The sequence below is a fragment of the Ceratotherium simum genome, chromosome 10 (genome assembly GCF_057802395.1).
Source record: "Ceratotherium simum simum isolate JZ-2026a chromosome 10, ASM5780239v1, whole genome shotgun sequence".
NCBI lineage: Eukaryota > Metazoa > Chordata > Mammalia > Perissodactyla > Rhinocerotidae > Ceratotherium > Ceratotherium simum.
The window spans coordinates 12939851-12962919 of record NC_141909.1 but is presented as its reverse complement, the minus strand read 5'-3'; the positions used below and the strand labels follow the sequence as shown (position 1 = coordinate 12962919).

General features: G+C 40.0%; 1 protein-coding gene across 6 annotated transcripts in view; it reads right to left on the bottom strand.

Moving 5' to 3' along the window:
- DOCK9 (dedicator of cytokinesis 9) overlaps positions 1-23069 on the bottom strand; it is a 283377-nt gene that overhangs the window by 168962 nt on the left and 91346 nt on the right. For 3 of the 6 annotated variants that reach the window (XM_014781851.2, XM_004423132.3, XM_087435896.1), the window contains exon 1: positions 7724-7990. The exons of the other annotated variants lie outside the window; for them this stretch is intronic. In XM_014781851.2, the coding sequence (XP_014637337.1) occupies positions 7724-7849 (126 nt within the window). In that variant the 5' untranslated portion in view covers positions 7850-7990. Of the gene's footprint in view, positions 1-7723; positions 7991-23069 lie in introns of those variants that run through there. 6 annotated transcript variants of the gene reach the window in all.

Genomic DNA, 23069 nt, shown 5'->3' with positions numbered 1-23069 from the left:
GAAGAGCTATCTTCTTTGCCCTACATCTTTCAGGTCACCACTCCCTTTTCCACGTATTTTATGGGGATGCTGGTAATAACGTCACACAACGATTTTTCCAAGTGTACTACAACCATCAAAGGTGATGTTGCGGTTTCAGGTGTGGCTGACAGGAAGAAACGGTACTGATAACAGAAAGGGGGGCTGGTGAAGAGGAAGAGAGAGAAAGGTTTGACTTAGGTCATGTAAGTTGGCACTTCTGTCCTCAGGTATGCACATAAAATATTAGCTATCATTTTAATTTAGATCAAAAATAACAGAAGCGCAGGAGAGTTTCAGGCCACAATACCCACATCACATCTAGTCAAGGCACTTCCTCCAGGTGCATCCCTTTTTACTTTCTGGCAATTCAACACCTTTGGATATTGGTGGCTTAACCCTGAAGGTGGAAGAGGGAAGAATGAAGAAGGAGAATGATCCTCAGATCCAGTCTCTCCTGGAGGCTCTTTCTGCCTCCAGGACACATTCTTTGCCAATATATTCCTTAAAGAGTGACCAGGACCATGCCAGATGTAAAAAAAAAAAGAAGCTTTGATATTATGTCAGAGATGGAATACAAAGAAAACAAAACCACCCATAGTTCCTGCTGAGCATAAACCCCCTTATTAGCAAGGGTGACTGGAGTATAAACCTCAGCTACGATACGGCAGAGATGCATAACTTAACATACTGGAATAATGATGCCATGATGGGCCACAGGAGCACACAGTCTATAAGTAAATGTGGGGAGAGGGTTTTAAAAGGCTTCTTGGAGGAGCTGGCACATGAGCTGGGACTTGAAGGATAAACGGAATGGTCTGGCTGTGAAGAGCACGCCAGCAAAGGAAGAGCTGTGCCAAGGTGTGAAACCACCCTCAGCAGAAGAAGACAGGGCCCAGGTCAGGACACATTTTGGAAGTTGCAGGAGATGAGGCCAGCAAGCAAGTTTAGGGCCAGCCTCCAAGGGTCCAGCAGGCCATGCTTCGCCTTCTCTACAAAGGAAAGTTAAAAAAGAAGTTTAAGCAGGAACTTAATGACCACATCTGGGTTTTGGAAAGAGTGTCTGGTAGCACACTGGAGCACAGCTCAGAGTAAGGAAAGACTGAATGCAGTAAGTTGACTGGGGCAGTCCAGATAACCTTTGGAGATGAGTCTGGAGGGCAGTCACTGCTACCTTCTCCATCTGATAGAAACGCAACCTTGGCTTAGAAATGTCAAGTGTGTGTTTAACAGACACAGGACCCAGGTCTCCTGACAGTGAGTGCAGGGCTCTTTGCACCACTCATTTCTCCTTCTTCCTCGGTAACGGCAACTATGCCCAGCAAGGAGATCCCAAAACAGAACTATGGACTGGCTCCTCCCCAAGAACCTGGCAAAGCCCTCAGAGACCCGGAGGCTAAGTGGCACATATACTTGTCTGCAAAGCAAACCCTGAAAACTTCTAAAGCCTCAAAATGGTACTATAAGAGAAACTTAGGACTAGATATATCACATTACAGGGATATTTCAAACTTCTGCAAAGTGGAGGATAAACTATAATTTCCAAGCTTTCTTGGTTCTAAAATTACACTCACAGTGATATGTCATCTATAGGCTCAAGCCAGGTCTTCCTGCATCTCCTGTGTAATATTCCCTCCGATCTCCGAATTCTGCTGCCATTTTTATTTATTTCCAGGTTGGCCAACCCATTTCAATCACCTTACTCTTTACATTGGGTGGAAATCCAATATCCCCTGTTTTGTTGCTCCTATAACTCAAAACTAAAACGATTTTGAATAAATTAAGCTTGGAACCTGAAACTAAAACTCCAGAGTCTTGACCTGACTCCATCACAGGTTATTCTGGGACCAAAGCTAACAACCCTGAAACAGGGAGCTTTAGCCCCAGAAGAGAACTCAGAGATTATCTACTACACCCTTCTCATTGTACAGATGAGAAAACTACTGAAGCCAGGGCCAGGGCAGGGGAAGGAAGGGTGGTGATCAGCAGAGATTGCAAGGCAGATCTGGGACCAAAATTAGGTCTCTGGTCTCCAAAGGGCTTCCTCTTAGACCACCCACACCACCTGCTCCCTGTGACCGAGTTCTGCTGCCTTGTATTTAGCCACCACTTGTCAGAGAATAGAGCACACTGAGCAAATGGCAGCCTCCTCTAAACACTGAGGGCACCACAGTGCCCATTTTATTGATTAGGGAATAAACATCTCAATATTACCCTGGATCATGCTGTAAATTAATAAAAAGAGAAATCTAGAGAGGAAAAATAAGATGTCTCCACACTCTCAGACATTCCAGCAATCTATGCTCCTATACAACTTTCTGGGAAGATGATAAAACAGGACACCCAAAATAAGAGCGACTCTCAATACCAATTAATTCTATTTTGTTCATATTTCCAACTTCTTCAGCCACGACCATCCTTCTCTTTATCTGTGCTATTCAGCCACTGCTATTCTGTCACTTATAAATTGGCCTTTCTCTAACAATTTTTAAATTTGTTAAGGGCAGGGAGTTTTTAACCTTTCTTTTTCATCTTTATAATCCCAATGCCAAGCATAAGCAAATATGTTCATTCATTAATGACTTGTACATAAGTCTCCAGGCAGGGATTTTGGAAAACCTGACTGGAAGCCTGGCTCTGCCACTTACTAAATGTGTAACTTTGAGCAAGTTACCTAACCTCTCTGTGCTCTGTGTCATCATCTGCAAAAAGAGAAACAATAAATAGCACCTGCCTCCTAGAATTGTGAGAATTAATTGAAATAATGTATTTAACAGGCTTAAAATAGTAAATTATATAAATATTTTTAAATATTATAAAACAATAAAATTATATAAATATTTTTACTATTACACACACAAAAAAGAAAACAAGTGGCATCACTTTGTTATAAAAAACAGTGACCAGCCATTCTGCCTCCTGTTGATGACAGGCATGAGAAAAGACACACACTGGAGCTGAGTGGATTTTTGTGTTCCACACAAGCAAAAATCCCAGAAGGTAAGAATGGCTCAGTGTTGTAATGAGGTAGTGACAGAAGTGGTGGAAGCCCCTTCTCTGGGATAGTTTTCCCTGCCTGCAAGGTAATTAAATTCACGCCAGCCCTATCTAAGCATGCACTCCCCAAAGATTCCTTCCACGGAGCACTCCACAAAAACTTCAAGGGCCTCATTCATGCAAACTGTTCATACGAATGGTCAGGGGCCCCTAAGCCTTCCGTAAAGCAGGGCTGGATTTTTTAGGCTAAAAAATCAAGATCGTGTCCTGCTGGAGCTGATGATGATTTAAGTGTTGTCTGCCTAACTGGGAAAAGATGGATGAGATTAACACTCACTGCGCCCAATAAATATCATGTAAAAAGCATTTCCGAGGAGGGAAGCCCCTCATTTCCCAGACCTTGCTGCTTGGGGAGAGGGAGGTGGTTGGTCTCACTCACCTGAGTATCCCCAATGCACTCTACAGTAAGTCTGGCAAATCTCAGCGCCTGTAAATGTGGGTTAAATGAACGAATAAACAAATGACAGGAAAACCAAAGAGCGTAGTGGAAGCTCATAGCTCCGAATAAGTAAAATGTCCTGTTTTTGTCACCTGGGAATATGTCATTACATACAGCATACAGAAACTTCTTTCCTTCACCACTCAATATTTTCAAAACAAAGAAACTACTTATTAAATATCACCAATGTAATTAATATCATTACTTAATTATTTCTAAAGACGTCTAGAGGGATACAGGAAAATCTGTAGGGCAGAAGGGCTTTATAAGTATAATTTAATTAACTCAAGTGCAGTCATCTAAAGTCTTATAGGATATTTACAACAACATGATCATTGCCTATAAGTTTATACTTCAGAGTTTGTATCTTAATTCACTTCTGCTACTTCTAGAGTGGAGAGAACTTCGGGGAGAGAAAAGGTTTTCCCAGGTAACGCACTGACTTCTAAGACCAGAAGCCCCATTACCTGCTCCTTTCTATGTTGGCACACGTGCTGCCTTCTCACGTAGTCACTGAGCTAATCATCTGTTCGTTCAAATATCAAAATAAGAACTCAGACTCCATTTTTAACACTTGAAGATCCCAGAAAAATAACATAAATAGAAAAGGCATCTCTAAAAAGAAACTTTTCAAAAAATACCTACCGAGTATACCTAACACATGAAAATTCAGCTCTTCTCTATCTTCACATCCTTCAACTTTCAAAATAAGACCTGCGCTGCAGCCCTACCTTCCTTCTGAAAGAAACCCAATGAAAGGGCAACACGAATGACATACATCTCAGCCATTTCTGACTCTTTGAGGCCACACCCTTTTCCTCTAAATTGTTGAGCAGTAACAATTAGAATAAATTATTTCCAGGAATTACTTAGAGGTTGGGGGGCAAAAATAGGTATTCAAAAGTAAGCAGGGTAACTAACTTGTAGACATCAAGAATATCCTGATTGTTCCCCTGTTAGTCATTCACAGCCCACAAAGTCATTTTTCAATGGAGTTGGCAGTGAGCCTAGATAGGAACGGGGAAGTTTCACCATGCATTTCCTCCCCGGCTTACTGTCACAATGAGGGAACAAGACTCACCTACATAGGTGTCTGTAAGTTGAACCTTGCAGCCTCTGAAACTTTATAATATCTAAACACATACTTCTCTTATAAACACCGACTTTACCTAGCATGGAACAAGCAGCCACTGCTAAGGGAAAGCTTAACTGTTGCCCTGGCAGAGCGGAAAGAAACATTACAGTAGACCCCATCCACAGGGGATACATGCCAAGACCCCCCGTGGATGCCTGACACTTCAGGTAGTACCAAACCCTATTTATATTATGTTTTTTTCCTATACATACATACCTATGATAAAGTTTAATTTATAAATTATGCACAGTAAGAGATTAACAATTAATAACAATTATAACAAGATACTATAATAAAAGTTATATGAATGTGGTCTCTCCCAAAATATCTTATATTGTACTGTACTCAACCTTCTTCTTTTGATGATGATGTGAGATGATTCAATGCCTACGTGATGAGATGAAATGAAGTAAATGTGGGCATTGTGACCTCGCACTACTGTCAGACCGCCATGGACCTCAGGTAACTGAAACTGTGGAAAGCAAAACCATGGATAAGGGGGAACTACCGTATTGCCAAAGAAAGCGGCCAGAGGAGACTTCTCATAGAAGTTTCACAGAACAAGTACTTTTTCTGACTTGAATAAGTGCTTTAAGATATATTTACTAGTACATTCACTGTTAGTCATTCAAGTCCACAGTCATTTTTCAATGACTGTACCTCATACTAATAGCAAAGAATTGGAAACAAATCGAATAACCATCAAATTATGGTACACTATAAAACAGAATACTATGCAGCCATTAAAAATAGCATAAATCTATATATGATGACGGAGAAAGATGTTCTTGCTATGTTCTGGGAGAAAATTAATGTAGAAATCTATAGTACTAGTACATTTTCCAAACATACACAATAAGTTATATTTTTACACACACAGGAGAAAGTCTGGAAGTGTATACACCAAATAAATAATTAATAGTGGGCACTTTTGGAAAGTAAGGGTACTTTATCTTTTTCCCGCTATTTCTACACTATTCACATTCTTATTATATGCATTAATTACTTTTATGCTTTCTAAACTACATAATATTTTCCCCCAAGACTGATTGAGTACATAACTAAAACCAGCAAAACTTGATTTCAAAATGATACCTCTTGAATAAAGTCAGTTACTTACATTTAAATGTTACAGATTTGGAGATTCTCACCAAGTACATGGGCTACTGACACAATAATATAATAATGAATAGCACTATAAGTAGATCTCATGGCTGTGCAGAATACTTTTACAAATTCATCTTGGAAAAAAGTTGTATTCCAAGCAGTTTGTTAAATTCTCATTTGCTGTGGGATAATCCCAGGTAAGGAGATCTGCCCTGGGCAGAGGCCCTGCTTAAATATCCTTGCTTCTCTTATCTGATATTAGCTCTTTTTATCTTGCTTACCCTGATGGAAGAAGAGAAACACTATCAGATAAGAAAAAGGTTCTGGTATCAGATGTTGCCTTCAACTCTCCTTCACACCTCTCTCTGCAGGTGCACAGAGCCAGAGCTCTCCAGGCTGCTAGAAGCTTCTGGGCCCTGACAAGCACTTCTGCCAGGTGCAGATGCAGCCAGCACAGCCTTATCCATTGCAATGGAAACACAACTTCCCGTGGAACTGCCTGGAGTGAGATTTGACCTAAACAAATGACTGGGAGACGAGTGGCCAATTTTTTGAGCACTAGAGAGAAAAGTAAGTTTTTAAAAAGTGACTTGCATGATTTAAAAAAAAAAAAAAAAATCACACAGCATCTTTTTACAGTGTATTTAATCCTCTGGACAAATATTTCTACACATCTGGAGAATCACTGACAAAAGATTTTTAAGAATATTCACAAGGGAACCCAAACCACACAACTTCCTCCAAGAAATCATAAGTTACATCAGCTGGGATTCTTAACCAGTTAGATTTATATAGATTTATATAGCACATAAGTGGCTCAAGCCACTCAATAGATAAATGAACTATTGTGCTAGCAGAAGGGAATTCAGGATAATGAATAACATCTCTAAACAATATTCAGGGGGAGAGAAACCTAAATCTCTCAGATGAAAATCTGCAGTGAAAAAGCCCATCATACTTTAATTTCTCAGTTCACTCTTAGCAATATAATTTTGAAGGCAATACAATAAATGGCAGTCTCATATATCAGGGAGGAAAGCAACTTAATCCAAATCAAATCCATTATAGAGAAGTTTAAGTTCAGACTCTTAAAGACATTAAGTTAATTAACCAAACATTTTATGATAACAGCGATTGAACCTCCATGTTAAAAAAAATCACTATGTATAATTGCTAAGTACTAGTTTAACAATCCCTTTAACAGATCATTTGAAAGGCTCAATTGTCCCCTCTGCAGTGCCTGTTGGTGATTTTTTGCAGTTCGCTTAAAAAATTATGTGCCTTTATTGTACTAAAGAAATTCCGAGAGAGAAGCACAACCTACTCACTGATGATAACAGCACAACCATTTTTCACATTCCTTCCTTACAAAGTCTACCAAAGCACTTGAATTTATCCAAACTGCTATGACTTTAGCTAACGTTAAAAATAGAAACTTTTCTATCAATTGGTTCAAGTTTATTTCTTACTTTGTTCAAGGCAAACCTGTTAAGATGAGTGAGTGAGAACACATGTAATTTCATGTAATTTCAACAGTTACGTTCCTTAAAACCCCCAATGTCACCTTAATTTTCACAATAACATAAATACATAATGTAAAAATGTTATCATTTCGCAAAAGACTACTTTGTCAACCCTACAGAAGGCAATTACAATGTGCCTCCCCGGGTTTACCTCCGGCAACACTGCAGCTAGGTGGGACATAACTTTGAACAATACATAATAGTTGTTCTATACAAAGAAGCCTCTGGAAACCACATTCACCCACAAAACGTCAACATATCTTGCCTCACAAAAAGAATTAAAGTGCAACCGAAGTCAAGCTACAGGAAACCAGAGAGAGGCGAGTTCACAAGAGACAGAGCAAGTTTTAAAATCAAGCCGAGGGCAGGAAGGCACTAGTCGCACAGGATGAAAGCAGTGCGTGGAGAAGACAACGGAGACGCTGCGGAGAAGGCACCTCTTACCAGCACGGGCCCTGGGCTCTCAGCTTCCACTTCTCCCTGAGCGGCATCCTTGCACTGCAGGGGGGACTCGATCACCAGCTCCTTTTTGACACTTCTACTACTTGTCCTGCATTTATCAGCCTGCATTCTCAGCTGAAAACACACGTCAGAAAGTCTGCAACTGGGACAGCTGCGAGTCCCCGGCCGTGCAAGGCACACGCATGCCAGTGGCCCGAGGAAGAAAAGAAAGCTGGCTTCCCAGGCACAAGTGGTCAGCCCCACTGTCTGGGTCTGCAGAGCCTGTGGGGTGGGAGGGCATGCCAGCAAGGGCCAGCCTCCAGGGGTGTTACTGCTGCTCGGAAAATGGGAGGTTCCCACTTGCCGGCCAAAGGAAAACAAACCCCGAACTGTACAATACTCAGTGTACTGCCTCTCCAACAAAGACCAGCCTCATTGTGTCTGCTCCCCACGGCGTGGGCCAAATCAACCCAAATCAAAATACTGCAGTGTTTAAAAGAAAACCAGTCACAGTTGGACTCCTTCGTAATTACTTCAAATCTGAAGCTCCTGGAACGGAAGAGCAGCTAGGTCGTCTGGGCGTTCTAAAATTCTTATAGTTTCTGGATGCTTTCCTTCGTGTTATGGCTAAAAACCAAATACTTGGCTGACGATCAAAGTAGGGAGAAGCAACCAGCATGGGGTTCCCACAGCCTGCACCTCATGGGTGCAGGTATAGGGAAAGAGTTTCTCCCTGCATGACCGACTGCAGCACGCAAAACTTAATTTATCTACTATTTTATGCCAGAAACACAAGGTGATCAAACATTTTCATGGGATGTCACATATCATGGTAAATGCTTTTATTAAACAGAATACTACTTTCAGTCCATCCACAGGTGTGTGGGTACAAATATAAGGCTGATTGGGGGGTGAACATGATGTAATCTATGCAGAAATAGAAATATAATGATGTACACCTGAAATTTATACAATGTTATAAATCAATGTGACCGCAATAAAATAATAAATAAAAAATAAATAGAAATCTAAAAAAAAAAAAAAAAAAAAGGCAATGTAGCCCCTAAGGAATAAATTACGAACCTGAACAACAATAAAAAAATATATATATAAGGCCAAGTGTCTCTCCCTTCAAGGAACGGCAGAGCAAGCTGGAAAAGCAAGACGAATAGACATCATAAATGACAGATTAATATAATTAATAGAGCTTTACACAAAAGCACAGGATAGTAGCTGGATCACCATGCCATGGTTCAATGGTGATAGCACCCAAAATGTGTTTTCCCAAAAGCCTGCTATTTTTACCATTTCCTCACGTTAATAGCGCAGGAATTTTTAAATCATTTAAAAATTATCTCTTAGGAAAAACTAAAACAAAAGTGTTAAGGGATTTATTTAAAAATTACATGGAAAATGAGCATTAAAGTGAGATTAAATATTAATCTGCACTTCCTGGGATGCTGCAGAGCTTCTCCCAGTTAATAACTCTGCTTATTTCCTTGAAATCAGGGAGGATTTAGTAACAGTAGATAATAGAAGTAGTAGTACTAAGTCAATAATGGAACTAGGTGTCACTTAGCAACAATAGGTGCCATAAAGTACACTACCCAGGGAAACACATAAACCATTACATAAGATAGAGGTACAAGTCTCTCACTTTCCAGGGAAAGTAACTGAGGCTGGGAGGGCTCAGGCGGCAGCAGGGAAACTGACATGGCACCCTATGTCCACACATTCTCCTCCTTCCCATCAGGGCCTGCCGAGGCCACTCCAGTCCCTGTCACTCAAACACCAGGAATCCTTCTGAATGTGGATATTAATTGCATAATGAGTCACAAGGGTTCAATAAGTCCATAAAAAAAAATTGGTAGTTTTTATAATAATTTTTTTAAACTACCCAATGTCTCAACCTTGGATAATCTTTTAGGGTAAACATAAACTCACCAAATCTGTGTTTCAAAATAATATGATCTATGAATTTATTTATTTATTTATTTTTTTTAAAGACTTTATTTATTTTTTGCCCCCAAAGCCCCAGTAGATAGTTGTATGTCACAGCTGCACACCCTTCTAGTTGCTGTATGTGGGACTCGGCCTCAGGATGGACAGAGAAGTGGTGCCTCGATGCGCACCCGGGATCCGAACCCGGGCCGCCAGCATCGCAGTGCGCGCACTTAACCACCAAGCCACAGGGCCGGCCTGATCTATGAATTTAAACAAACCTATCTTCGTAAAGTTATAAGAGGATAGGAAAAAAAGAGCCTCATAAAAGAGTTACATAAATATAGAATTGAAATAACAGTTAAATCAAAACTTAGAAATGTCTTGTCAATCAGAGGAGGCAAGAACGGATCAAGCCACAAGCACTAAACCGACAAACTGAGCCTTAGTAAAGTACAATATAACTAACAACTCGAAAACCTTTCTGAAATGGCTCGAGAAGTTCTGAATAGCCCAATTCTCCCTCAAATCCCCATCATCATTAAGCTACCAGAAGTTCTGGACTTTACAGGGAGAAATGCTATCTTATTTATGGGGTCAAAATACTCTGACATTCTGTAAGTAATGAGAAGGAACTTAAAAGGTTATTTATTTTATGAACACTGTGAGTGCTTGCTGTGGCCTAAGCCCTGCATAGGTAATAATTTATTTAATCTTCATAACAACCCTATGAAGTAGGGTCATCCCCATTTTACATATAACGTGGTTAGTCCCATTTTACAGATGAGGAAACTGATGCACAGAGAGGTTGCATATGTGCAGAAGATCACACAGTGAGCAGTGGCAATATGGATCCACACTCTTAACCGTAATACCATGCCAAATCAGTTGTCTATTCCATCTATGCCAACTGCTAAAAAGCACAACTATGTAAAAGCTACTGATCAGCAATTAAAGATAAAGGCAGCATCTGGGTTTAATCGCAGCAAGGTAATTTAGTGAAGAGGTTAAAAGGTAAAAATGGCATTCACAGCACAGTGTCTGTCCATAGTAAGTGTTCATTTAATGGTAACTACTGTTATCGTTGTTGCTGTTGTTATTCAAATCTGAATAAATTAACATTAGTCTTAAATTCAGGACTTCGGCTGTGTGATCTAAAATGACATTTCCACCAACTGTGTTGCTACAACACATTACAAAGTTCTTCAGCAATTTAAAATCAACTGTTCCTCCCTCCTTGCTGCTTGATTATGACAGCTGCCTTCAGATAGTTGTCTTGAACCCCGTATTCATGCCACGAACCAGGCATCATCTTCTTGAAGTTTTTCTACATTTTTCAAAGTTTTAGCAATGAATTTATATTTCTTTTGTAATCAAGGAAAAAACTTTGAATTGGCTCTGAGCTTCCAGGTAGGCAGGACAGAAAGGCAAACATGATCAGTTCCATAGGTCATATCATCAAAAGAGAAAACAGGGGCCAGCCCGGTGGCACAGTGGTTAAGTTTGCGCACTCTGCTTCAGCAGCCTGGTGTTCGCAGGTCCGGATCCCGGGTGTGGATCCATGTACTGCGTATCAAGCGACGCTGTGGCAGGCGTCCCACACATGAAGTAGAGGAAGGTGGGCACAGATGTTAGCCCAGGGCCAATCTTCCTCAGCAAAAAGAGGAGGATTAGCAACAGATGTTAGCTCAGGGCTAATCTTCCTCACCAAAAAAAAAAAAAGAGAGAAAACATACCAAGCTGTAAGGCAAGTTTTTTTTAATGTTTCTTACACAGAGATTTACATAAAAAGAGACTTAACAATTAATGTACTGGACAAGGTTCTCAACAGGTGTATGGGAAATGCAGCAGCAAAATTCACACAGCTTTCTCACCACCACCTCAGAGCATTATACTTAAATCCTGGATACGGGAAAGCAATTCTGAGAGCAAGACAGTCATCTAGTCTATCACCTTCGAGTGGCTCCAACTTATGAAAGAAGGAAATTCTCAGGAGGTAGAGGAATAGAGATACTACTGTCAGCTTTCCCGCTACACAACTTCTCAGGCAATGCAAAGTGCTCTTGTTCCATTCTGCTCGCTTAGTACAGACTGACACTTGGGAAGTCTGACAGTCAAGGGGAGTCACATGGCACAGCATTTCACTCCAGAACCTAAACCTCCAAGTAGGATGTGGTTTCTCTAAGGGGTTCATGAGATCAATGCCTGAGGATGTGAAAATGACATCTGGTCAGAGCAGCCACAAGAGGAAATGCCATCTTAGAATGACAGGAAGTAGGTGGCCAAGGTTTCCGTTACAACATTTCAAAGACCAAGGTATATGCTGGACGTCTGGATTCAAATCTACAAACACTTACTGAGCTCCTACTATCTAACCTCAAGTTCTTTCACACATTAACTTGTTTAACTCTTACAATAACAAACACATCTATTAACATGGATTAAGGGTATAGAGTTGTACTGTTTAAACAGAATGGAGTAAACCCCACGAGGAAGTAGGAACACTTCAGAAGTAGGATGGAATGATTGCTTCTGTATATGGGTTTCAGTTCTCGGATTTAAAATGCATACAAATTGTTAGACAGGTTGGGTACACAAACCATGAAAACTTTATAGGAAATGTAAAGAATTTTCCAAGGGCAATTTTTCACTATAAAGAAGGCTAACTTTAGACTCTAATGCTCCCATCTTCCCCCTCCCACTGTAAGATGAAGTTCCATCACATTTTGAAAAGCAAGAAGCTGAAAGACCCTCTCACCCAGAGGACTCCTACACATACCTCAAGACCCAGTTTAAACGCCACTTTCCCTATGAAACTTCCTTGATCCTCTTAGCCAGAATTAATTAGCTCCTCTTCTGTTACCGTTCTAGGGAGCTTTTCATAGTCTACCTTTTATTAAGTTTGTACATGTCACGCTCTTCAGTAAGACTGTAAATTCACGAGGGCAAGGACTGTATCTTAACCACTTTTGAGTCTCCAGTGTTTTAGGTACCACAAGCACTCAAAATATATTTGCTGAATTGAATGCTTACATCAGTTTTATGTCACTGGTTATCTTTAGCCCTAAAGAGAAATTTAGTTGTAAAAATATGCAAACATTTTCATTTGTTAATGGCCCAAATTAGGGCAGAAGCATTCAACTGTTCATCAACTGAAACCCAAAGGACAACTTACTAATAATTAGAATGTTCTTTTGTCCCAGCTAAGAAAATGTTGTTCTGCAAAACTTGCTAGACATTTTTGACACAAAGGTACACTTGGAAACAACACAACTGAACCTTTAAGAAGTGCCAATAACCTTGTTTTTAGCAACAAATTATATAAAATTTGAAAATGCATTTTGCTGTAGCTAATAACTATATACGGAATAACTTTACAAGGAATAAACATCAATTATCTCAGTGAAATTTTTTACTCTCCCATTAGGGGCTCTCAGCATATCACAAAGATATTTAAAATATAACAATTAACTTTAAAGGCAAAAAATGTTTATATGTATTTTTTGGAGTAGAGGCTTTAAATTATATATATATGCCTTTAAAGTATATATAAAGTACACTTAAATATATAAAATATATAATACAAACACATACACATACTTTGGAGTAGAGACTTAAATATATGTTAGACATATATATATCTTTTTTCTCTGTATTTTTTTTTTATTGAGGCAACATTGGTTTATAGCATCATATAAATTTCAGGTGTACATCATTATATTTTGACTTCTATATAGCCTACATTGTGTTCACTACCAAAAGTCTAGTTGCTATCTGTCACCATTCAAATGCGCCCCTTTATCCCTTTCACCCTGCCCCAGCCCCTTCCCCTCTGACAGCAGATATATATATATCTAGATATAAGTATTAAATAAATAACTATGAATATTATATATATACATATTTATATTTAAGTCTTCAAAGTAATCATTCCTTTTCTCTTGTTCTGGGAAAATTTGAAATAGTAAGTAAAAATTATTATGAAAAATTGAAAAAAGGAGCAAATAACTAAAGATTTGCCACAGTGTATTGTTACTGGTCAGCTTACTGGCCAAAGAAAAGGTATCAGGAAAATGATCTGCCCTTCAGAGAAAAACAAAAACATGGGAGATAAGAAGGCACAAGAACGAGCAAAACAGAGAAGAGGTCAGGATTAGAGGCAACAGATGCAGGGAGCCAAGTGATGAACAGTCAGTTACGGTAGAGCAGGGATACAGCGACAAAAAGAACAGATGTGGGGCAGGTGGAGGTGGGAGAGGAGAGAAGATTTCTACATCAGACCCTTGGGGCCTCTTAAAAGAGTTAATATAAAAAAAAATACAGTCTGATGTAAAGTCTGATGCTCACCTCAATTATTTTTGTCATTAGACATTTAATCAAATAATCACAGAAATGGAATATGCATCATCATCTAGTCTAGCGTTTCTTAGCCTGGAATCCAAGGCTGAACTCCGAGGAAAAGCGGTCCGTGAACCCTCTAAAATTACATCCAAAATTTTGTGCGCCTGTGATTTTTCTGAGGAGAAGCCCCTAGAGTATTTCTAGTTCTTAGAGAGGGGATCAAGGGAAGATTCTCCACTCGCAGAATAAGGACACTGGGGTCCAAAGAGATCAGCTGGAGAGCCAACCAAAGTTTTGAGAACGAAAGCTCTTCACTTTAGCAGGTTCAAATTCTAAGTAGAGATAACAGCTATTTAAACACCAGGCACCAGTTAAATAAACAAACCATTAGATGGCAATCAGCAGTGTCAACAGCTGCAGTCTACTCATTTGTTGATGGATGGCCAAGTCAGCAAATGGGTCATTACATGAAGCCTAATGCCCAGTGGACAACCCAAGACCAATAAATATACCTCCAAAACAAGGCAAATAATATAACCAATAAAAATTATGTTTTTTGAGAACTCTTAATGACATTGAGAAAATGCCCACAATTATACACACATACAAGACTGAAAAAAACATACAACAAAACGTGACTGCTGATTACCTCTGGTATGTGAGACTATTAGTGATTTTTTTCTTCTCTAAACTCTTTTGTTTTCCAAATGTTCTTCAAAAGCCCTTATCACTTCTATAGTCAGAAATTAATGAATATGCTGTATTACAAGATAATGGTATAGAAAAAGCTCACATCGAGGTTTTAGCCCCCACTACATCACTCAACAGCTGTGTGATATTGGAAAAGTCACTTCACCTCTCTGGGTCCCACAAACTTCACCTGTAAAATGAATGACTTACACCAGATCTTTCCAACTATATATGTCTATAATATCAACTCTTAAAACTTCCCTTATTGATGACATTTGGGGGAAAATAAACCACCCGAATGGAATGACAAACATTTCAAAATCACATTGCCCACTACATACAAAAGAAAAACACAAAGACTAAAAAGTAGATATATTTCTGTGTCAGATCCTCATTTCCAGCAGAGCAGGGGCAAAGCCGAGACTGGCAGATGACAAGAACTACAGGATGTTCCATTGGTGAAGAAGGGTGTCCAGGGGGAGGCCTGCTGCCCTCTCTACACAGCTCTAGGGTAAGCCCACAGTACTGGGACAGCAGGGGACAGACCCTCAAGAAGGCTCTGTTTTTGGATGAGGAAACTAAGATGGGGAGAGTCCTTCCATTTCTAAAGACCCTCTCTGGTACTGGCTGTGTGAATTTAGGACAGTGACTTCACCACTCTGGAGGCCCCAGTTACTTCATCTAGAAAACAGGGATCAGAATGCCCACCATTATAATCCTAGGTAGATTTTGTTCATTCTCAAGACCTAGGTGGATAATGGACATGTCCCACTATGTGGAAAAACACTCCCTGCAGCCACAAATGTTCAAGAAGCTTCTCAGTAAAGACAGCACCACCCCCACAAATGACACCCCATTTCCCTGCTTCCATTTTCCCACAGCCCCTATCACCATCTAGCATTCTATATTCTATTTTTCTTATTTGTTTAATGTCTGTCTAATCCCAATTTTCACAAAAAGTTCCGTGAGGACGGAGATTTTTGTCTATTTTGTTCACTGCTCTATTCCCAGGTCCTAAAACAGGGTAGGTGCTCAAAACACATTTCTTGAATGAATTTACTGAGGGGTCAGGATCCCCTCAGTCTGGATATAGAGCTCTTACACTCTGGACACCAATAGTTTTTTTGTGAACTGTCAATCTATTTTAATCACAATAATAATAATTCAGCCAGCAGCATCAATGATTTGTTTTACAGACGGAAATTTACAAAGCCAAGGAAAACATAATGTGCCTGGGATTTTTCTCAGGAAACGAACCTCTCGGCCTGAGTTACCAAAGCCGGGCCTTCCATGTAGCCTCAACCTTGCCTGGAGCTATCCCAGCACGTTCTATCTCCCCTCATCAGCTTTAAGCACTGGGGTGGGGAGGGGGATGTGCACGTGTGCGTCGTGCACTATATCACAGTAGGCAATCCCTAAACGTTTGCTCATAGAGTAAATGAGGAAACTGCCTCATCTTGGTTTGACTTCTCGCAGACCCAAGCCTCACAAGAGTTCACATGAAGTAGAATTTTCTAACTTTCCTTACTACGTGACAAATACTGAGGTTAAGGGCCAGAGAATGGATGCTTGGTGAAGAAAACAATCAAAAACTTTTTTAAAAAGTTTAAAGTTTCTCTTTCGAAATAAAATACCTCATTCAATGATAAATGGAAGACAAATGTCCATTCTCTCACTTCTCCCCATATCCATCTCCCCCAAAGCAACCTAGTGAAAAACACAACCAACCACCCTCCAAGTTTATCAGTTTTGTAAAATCTTTATTTGTGTACGTTAAATTAACTTAAAGCAAGTTCCATCAGTGTTTACAAGGTGCAAAGCCGGTGGACCATCTTGATTTATAGATGATAGAGATGGGACAAGCTGGCAGAGGTCACATGGCTCTGATTACTCCCAGGTGGCACAGTTCACAGCCATCAGCTACCTAATATGGAGGGAGGGGAGCGGACTGGCCTCAAGCAAATGCTACACACCTACTTCCACAAAAAGGAAAGCCCCCAGGCTGCGAGGCAGAAGTCCACAGGAGGAAACTTCACAAAGGGAGTTGTGGAGTCTCCCCTAGCACTTCTGGCTTAATTTAGCTTGCAGTTAAAAGACAATGATCATTTCCAATAACACTGGTTCCCTCACAATAATTGGGAAGTCCCCTCTCTTAGAAAGTGGCAGATTATGCCCCTTCCATAAGATAAACTCATCAGCAGCAAAGATGATGTATTCCTTCTCATCCGGCTGCCTAAATGAGGGACTTCCACTTCTTCCAAGCTCATTGTGACTGATTTCCTATGTGAAATTAACAGACTGCCAAGGATTAGGAAACAAAGCCTGACACTTTTAGAAGGCTCAAACGTTATTCCTGGATGACACATCCTGACAAGTCAAACTTGCCCCCGAGTGCCTGTAAAAGTATGTAACTAAACTAAATGAATTTCTTCATAGATATGCTACAAATAAAGGTGACCAGAGTTGGAGATATAAACACAGCAGGTGCGGAGGGCGGAAGTCAAGGAAAGCCGTCAAAGCTCCCCTTCTCTTCACTGCCAAATCAGAACACACACATCACGTAACTTAGAAATCGGTGATGATGGTGCTGGTGACAGTGATGGTGATGGAGCTGCAGTCACCTTGGCCCTGTACGAAAGCTGGTGAACAGTCCAACGTTACTCGTGTTACATTTCTAAAGCATTATACATGCAACACAAAGGGCTTCAGCTTTCCACTCTCAAGCAAGGGGGAAAAAACTGTCCAGGAAAAGTGTGGTTAAAAGAGAGAGGGTGATATTTAATCAAGCCCTGAAAACTGGAACACCAGTGGCTATGGATATTCCATTGGTCCTTCCATAAAGAGGAGCCAGGTCTCTAAAGTCCCTCCGTCGATTCAACAGTAGCAGGTTAAATAAATACAAAATAAACGAGGCTTCCAACGTTACATAAAGCATTCAGAAACTCTCCAGGCACACAATTACCATTTATGCTTTGCCAAGACCTAAATGCTGAAGTCAATACTTTATTTTTTTGGTAACCGTCACACAGTGATTTCAAAACAGAAGGGGAGAGGATAGGGAAGAGAATGAATGGTGTGGGATATGGCAAAGGTTGGCAAGGAAAACATTTCCCAAGTCCCTACTATGTGCTAGGCACTTGACATACATTCTCATGTAATTAAGTTCAATTTAACCCCTGTAATAATAACACTATAATTAGGTATTTTTGTTTATAGAAATTGTTGTTATTATAAATTGGATAACTTACCCTAAGTTCACATAATTTACTATACTTTGGAGCTATGTTTCAAAATTAATCTTAAACCTGGTAATTAAATAGATCAGAGTATTCTAAGTTTTATTTCAAACATAATTTTATCTCCCTTTTGAACATATAGCTCCTTAGGGGAGTCACAAAGAATACTGGAGAGTTTTCTAAGGCCTGAAAATATTAGAATGGAAGATAACAGGAAATTAAAACTGAAATTTAACATTAATAGTGGTTGTGTCTGAAATATGCAACAAAAGTTTTTATTTTCCCTGCTTTCTACTTATCTATATTTTTTCAACTTTCCTTGATAAGCATGAATTACTTTAAACTAAATAAACTTTTTAAAACCTTTAAAGCCATTGATTACTATTTGGGAATTTTTTTTTTTTAATTTTATTTATTTATTTATTTTTCCCCCAAAGCCCCAGTAGATAGTTGTATGTCATAGCTGCACATCCTTCTAGTTGCTGTATGTGGGACGTGGCCTCAGCATAGCTGGAGAAGCGGTGTGTCGGTGCGCGCCCGGGATCCGAACCCGGGCCGCCAGCAGCGGAGCGTGCACACTTAACCGCTAAGCCACGGGGCCAGCCCTATTTGGGAAATTTTAAAAAAGAATGTCCACAGGGCGCCGGCCCCGTGGCATAGCGGTTAAGTGTGCACGCTCCGCTGCTGGCGGCCCGGGTTCGGATCCCGGGCGCGCACCGACGTACCGCTTGTCAGGCCATGCTGTGGCGGTGTCCCACATAAAGTGGAGGAAGATGGGCACGGATGTTAGCTTAGGGCCAGTCTTCCTCAGCAAAAAGAGGAAGACTGGCATGGATGTTAGCTCAGGGCTGATCTTCCTCAAAAAATAAATAAATAAAAAATAATGTCCACAAAGTAGCTAATGTATATATGGTGCTTCTTTTAGGACCGGGACTGAGGTGGGGTGAGTGAGGCACTCAATTCAGGAACAGAATTTGAGAAATCACTAAAAACTCATTAATCAAGAGAAATTTAATGAACTACTCAAATAAAAATCAAAATTAGTACCAAAAGAAGCTACGATAAACAAATCAAAACTTGAAATAAAGATAGGATCAGTCTTACTGATTTTTTTTGCCTCAATGTCCAACAGTGCTTCGCTCAGCACTGGCTTACTCTGTGCCAGGCACTGCGATATGACAGTATATTTATTCCTCCACCATCTGAGACAGGTATTTTCATTTCACAGATGAGGAAACTGAGGCACAGTAGTCAGGGAATTAGTCAAAGGTCACAGGACTAGTCCAAGGTCACAGAGCTGTTACGTGGCAAAACATTTTTAAACTGATTAATAAGAGGCCATTTTTACTTCCCTTGATCATAAAGATAAAATCAACATCTAAAACTGGTCTACAAGGGACCAGATAGTCAGATATCACCCACAACTTGAAAGATTTAAACCCAAGCTCAACATCTGTGCTTCTTCCTTAGATGATTAAGTAATACAAGGGCAATTTGGGCAAAAGACCAAAACTTCTTCACTCTATTGAAATCTTTTGTATTTTATTTTATTGTTCACATATGGGTGAAACCTCCTAATGGTTCAAAGTATGGAACAGAGCGAGGGAAGGGGGAAATGTGAGGGCAAAGACTTTCCTCTCATTTTAATTCCCCAAAGGAAGGAAGGAAGAAACAAACAGTATAGCTTGGAGAACAGGCTCCCAGGGCAGGGCAGTTTCTCCATGTGCTGAACTGTGATTACTCCCCTGCCACAACCCTGGGCCTGCAGGGTAAGGCAGCACACAGACCCCCATGGTCTCCCCTGCCCTCCTCACCACCCCCTGCCCGGAACCTTATGCACAAAGAACACGGACTGTGTTGCCTCCTCACGCCTCACCTTCATGCCTCCAGAAATGCTGTCCCTCAATTTGGAATGTTCCCCTACCACCTCCTGATCTTAACCTGTCAAATGCCGGCTTACTTCCATATTACACAGATTCCAGGAACCACTCAGAACGTCTCAATTGGAATCTTGAGCTGAGACTCATGATTTGTAGTTTTCACAGCTCCCCAGGTGATACCTATGCTGCAGGCTTTCACCCTTCTATGTCTGAGAATCACTGATCTCAATTTAATAACTTAAAAAATACAAGAAGAACACTCACAATGTTTAAAAGCAGATCCAATACAAGGAAATATGGATGGGTTCCCAGAAATGTCTCTGCACAGGTATGACACAGATGACTGTGTCCGGCTGAAAGTAGGGGGTAGGGTGGGGACGAAGCCAGAAAGTTAAATATCCTCCACAGGATGGAACACACACCTTAGCCTTACTGAAAATGTCATGGCAGATTTCAACTCATTAACAACTGATCATTTCTATTTAGCTGAACTTTTGGGAAAACACAACTTTGTGGGTAGGTTCTTCCACCAGAATTATCCTTCACCCACCTTCCTCCCTCCTTTTCCTCCTACCTCTGCCAAAATAAAATGCCTTTCGATTTTGAGCCAATAAGAAAGGACCCACCAGAGCAGTACAAGCTTCATACACATCTCTCAAGTATATATTTTTATTGATGTCACAATGTTTATAACATTGTGAAATTTCAGTCGTACATTATTGTCAGTGACCATATAAATGTGCCCCTTCACCCCTTGTGCCCATCCTCCAACTCCCTTCTCCCTGGTAACCACCAAACTGATCTGTTAGTGTATCTTCCACATATGAGTGAAATCATACAGTGTTTGTCTTTCTCTATCTGGCTTATTTCACTTAACACAATACCCTCCAGGTCCATCCATGTTGTTGTAAATGGGACGATTTTGTCTTTTTTATAGCTGAGTAGTATTCCATTGTATAAATATACCACATCTTTATCCAATCATCTATCAATGGACACTTGGGTTGCTTCCACTTCTTGGCTATACTGAATAATGCTGCAATGAACATAGGGGTGCATAAGCCTCTTTGGATTGTTGATTTCGAGGTCTTTGGATAAATACCCAGTAATGGGATAGCTGGATCATAAAGTATTTCTATTTTTAATTTTTTGAGGAATCTCCATACTGTTTTCCATAGAGGCTGCACCAGTTTGCATTCCCACCAGCAGTGAATAAGGGTTCCCTTTTCTCCACAGCCTCTCCAACATTTGTTATTTTTTGTCCTGGTGATTATAGCCATTCTAACAGGTGTAAGGTTATATCTCAGCGTAGTTTTGATTTGCATTTCCCTGATGATTAGTGATGTTGAACACCTTTTCATATGCCTATTGGCCATCTGTATATCTTCTTTGGAGAAGTGTCTGTTCATTTCCTCTGCCCATTTTTTGATCGAGTTGTTTGTGTTTTTGCTGTTCAGTTGTGTGAGTTCTTTATATATTATGGAGATTAACCTCTTGTCTGATATATGATTTGCAAATATTTTCTCCTAGCTAGTGGGTTGTCTTTTCATTTTGATCCTGGTTTCCTTTGCCTTGCAGAAGCTCTTTAGTCTGATGAAGTTCCACTTGTTTTTCTTTTCTTTCCCTTGTCTGAGTAGACATGGAATTTGAAAAGATCCCTCTAACACCAATGTCAAAGAGTGTACTGCCTATATTTTCTTCTAGGAGTTTTATAGTTTCAGGTCTTAACTCCAAGTCTTTGATCCATTTTGAGTTAATTTTTGTGTATAGTGAAAGATAATGGTCTACTTTCATTCTTTTGCATATGGCTGTCCAGTTTTCCCAGCACCATTTATTGAAGAGACTTTCCTTTTTCCATTGTATGTTCTTAGCTCCCTTGTCCAAGATTAGCTGTCCAAAGATGTGTGGTTTTATTTCTGGGGTTTCATCAAATATTGTTAATGGTGTGATCACATACTGAAACACTTGCTTAAAAGTATACTTTCCTAAAGAAAATATAGAACAAAACCAACCCCAGGGTTTTGTTGCATAGAATCCCTGCACAAACACCCTTACTTGTTTGCCAGCTGAGTTACAAGCTCTCCTTCAAGTTCAAATTTGTGACCCTTATGGTTGCTCACTGAAAGCAATGAAGCAATCTGTTTAGAGAAAGGCAACATGCATTTCTAAGGATTTCCTTTCTCCCCGCCAAAAGAGGAATAAGATGCCAAAGTTACATCCTCCATATGCATCCTCCACCAGTCACTGCAATTAGGCCAGTAATGAAAAAAATACTCCTATCCAATATTACAGGCTTATTGCACTATTATTTTCCATTTAAATAGAACCACTTACTCAGATGTGTACATTGGATTGGTATAACTTTCATGAGCTCTCCTAGTCTCTGATTTAAGACTTGAAGAAAAGGTAGTAAAATAAATAAAAAATCTTAAGTTTTGTTTGGCAGCATTTTTAAATTGAGACTATGTTAACACTTTCCCCAACATCTCATTTTGAAATAACTGCAGCATATACTACAATACGTGTTCATTAATTTGGGGGGAAACACAGGACTTCTAGATTTATTGCAATAGAATTAAATCAACCAAAAGTATCAGCAGATTCAGCTCCCCAGAGCTGATATGCCCCCTCCAAGTCTCGTCTCGGGGACACATGATTGTCAAATGAGGACACCAAACCATATGATAGCCAAGTTGTTTTCAGCTCAAACCTTCTGCAATTCAGTGATACATATTAGCATCACAGCTAATTGGGCTTACTTTATCTTTCTATTTTGACACTACTTTTGTCATACTCTGTGGGACCCAGCACTTATCATAAAAGAGAACTTCTTAGGAACTTTTATTAAAGTAGTCAAAAGTACCAAGTGGAATATTCCTCGTTATTTCATTCATGAATGAGTTGATTCATGTGTTAACTCCCCTGCCTGCTCAATCACTCAGCAAGCATTTCTTAACCACGGGGCACTGTGCAAGGACTGAGAGGTAAGGAACACACAGTCCCGTGGGGGAGTAAAATGGAGGAATATAAACGAGTACTTTCAATACGACGTGTGGCAGGGACTGGCTAGACCTGTGTTGTCCAGTATGGTAGCCACTAGTCACCTGGGGCTATTGAGGACTTGACATTTGGCTAGTCAAACTGAGATGAGCTCTAAGTGTAAAATACACACTGGATTTCAAAGACTTTGTATGAAAAAAATGTAAAATATCTTATTCATAATTTTTATTGATTACATGTTGAATAATACTTTGAATATTT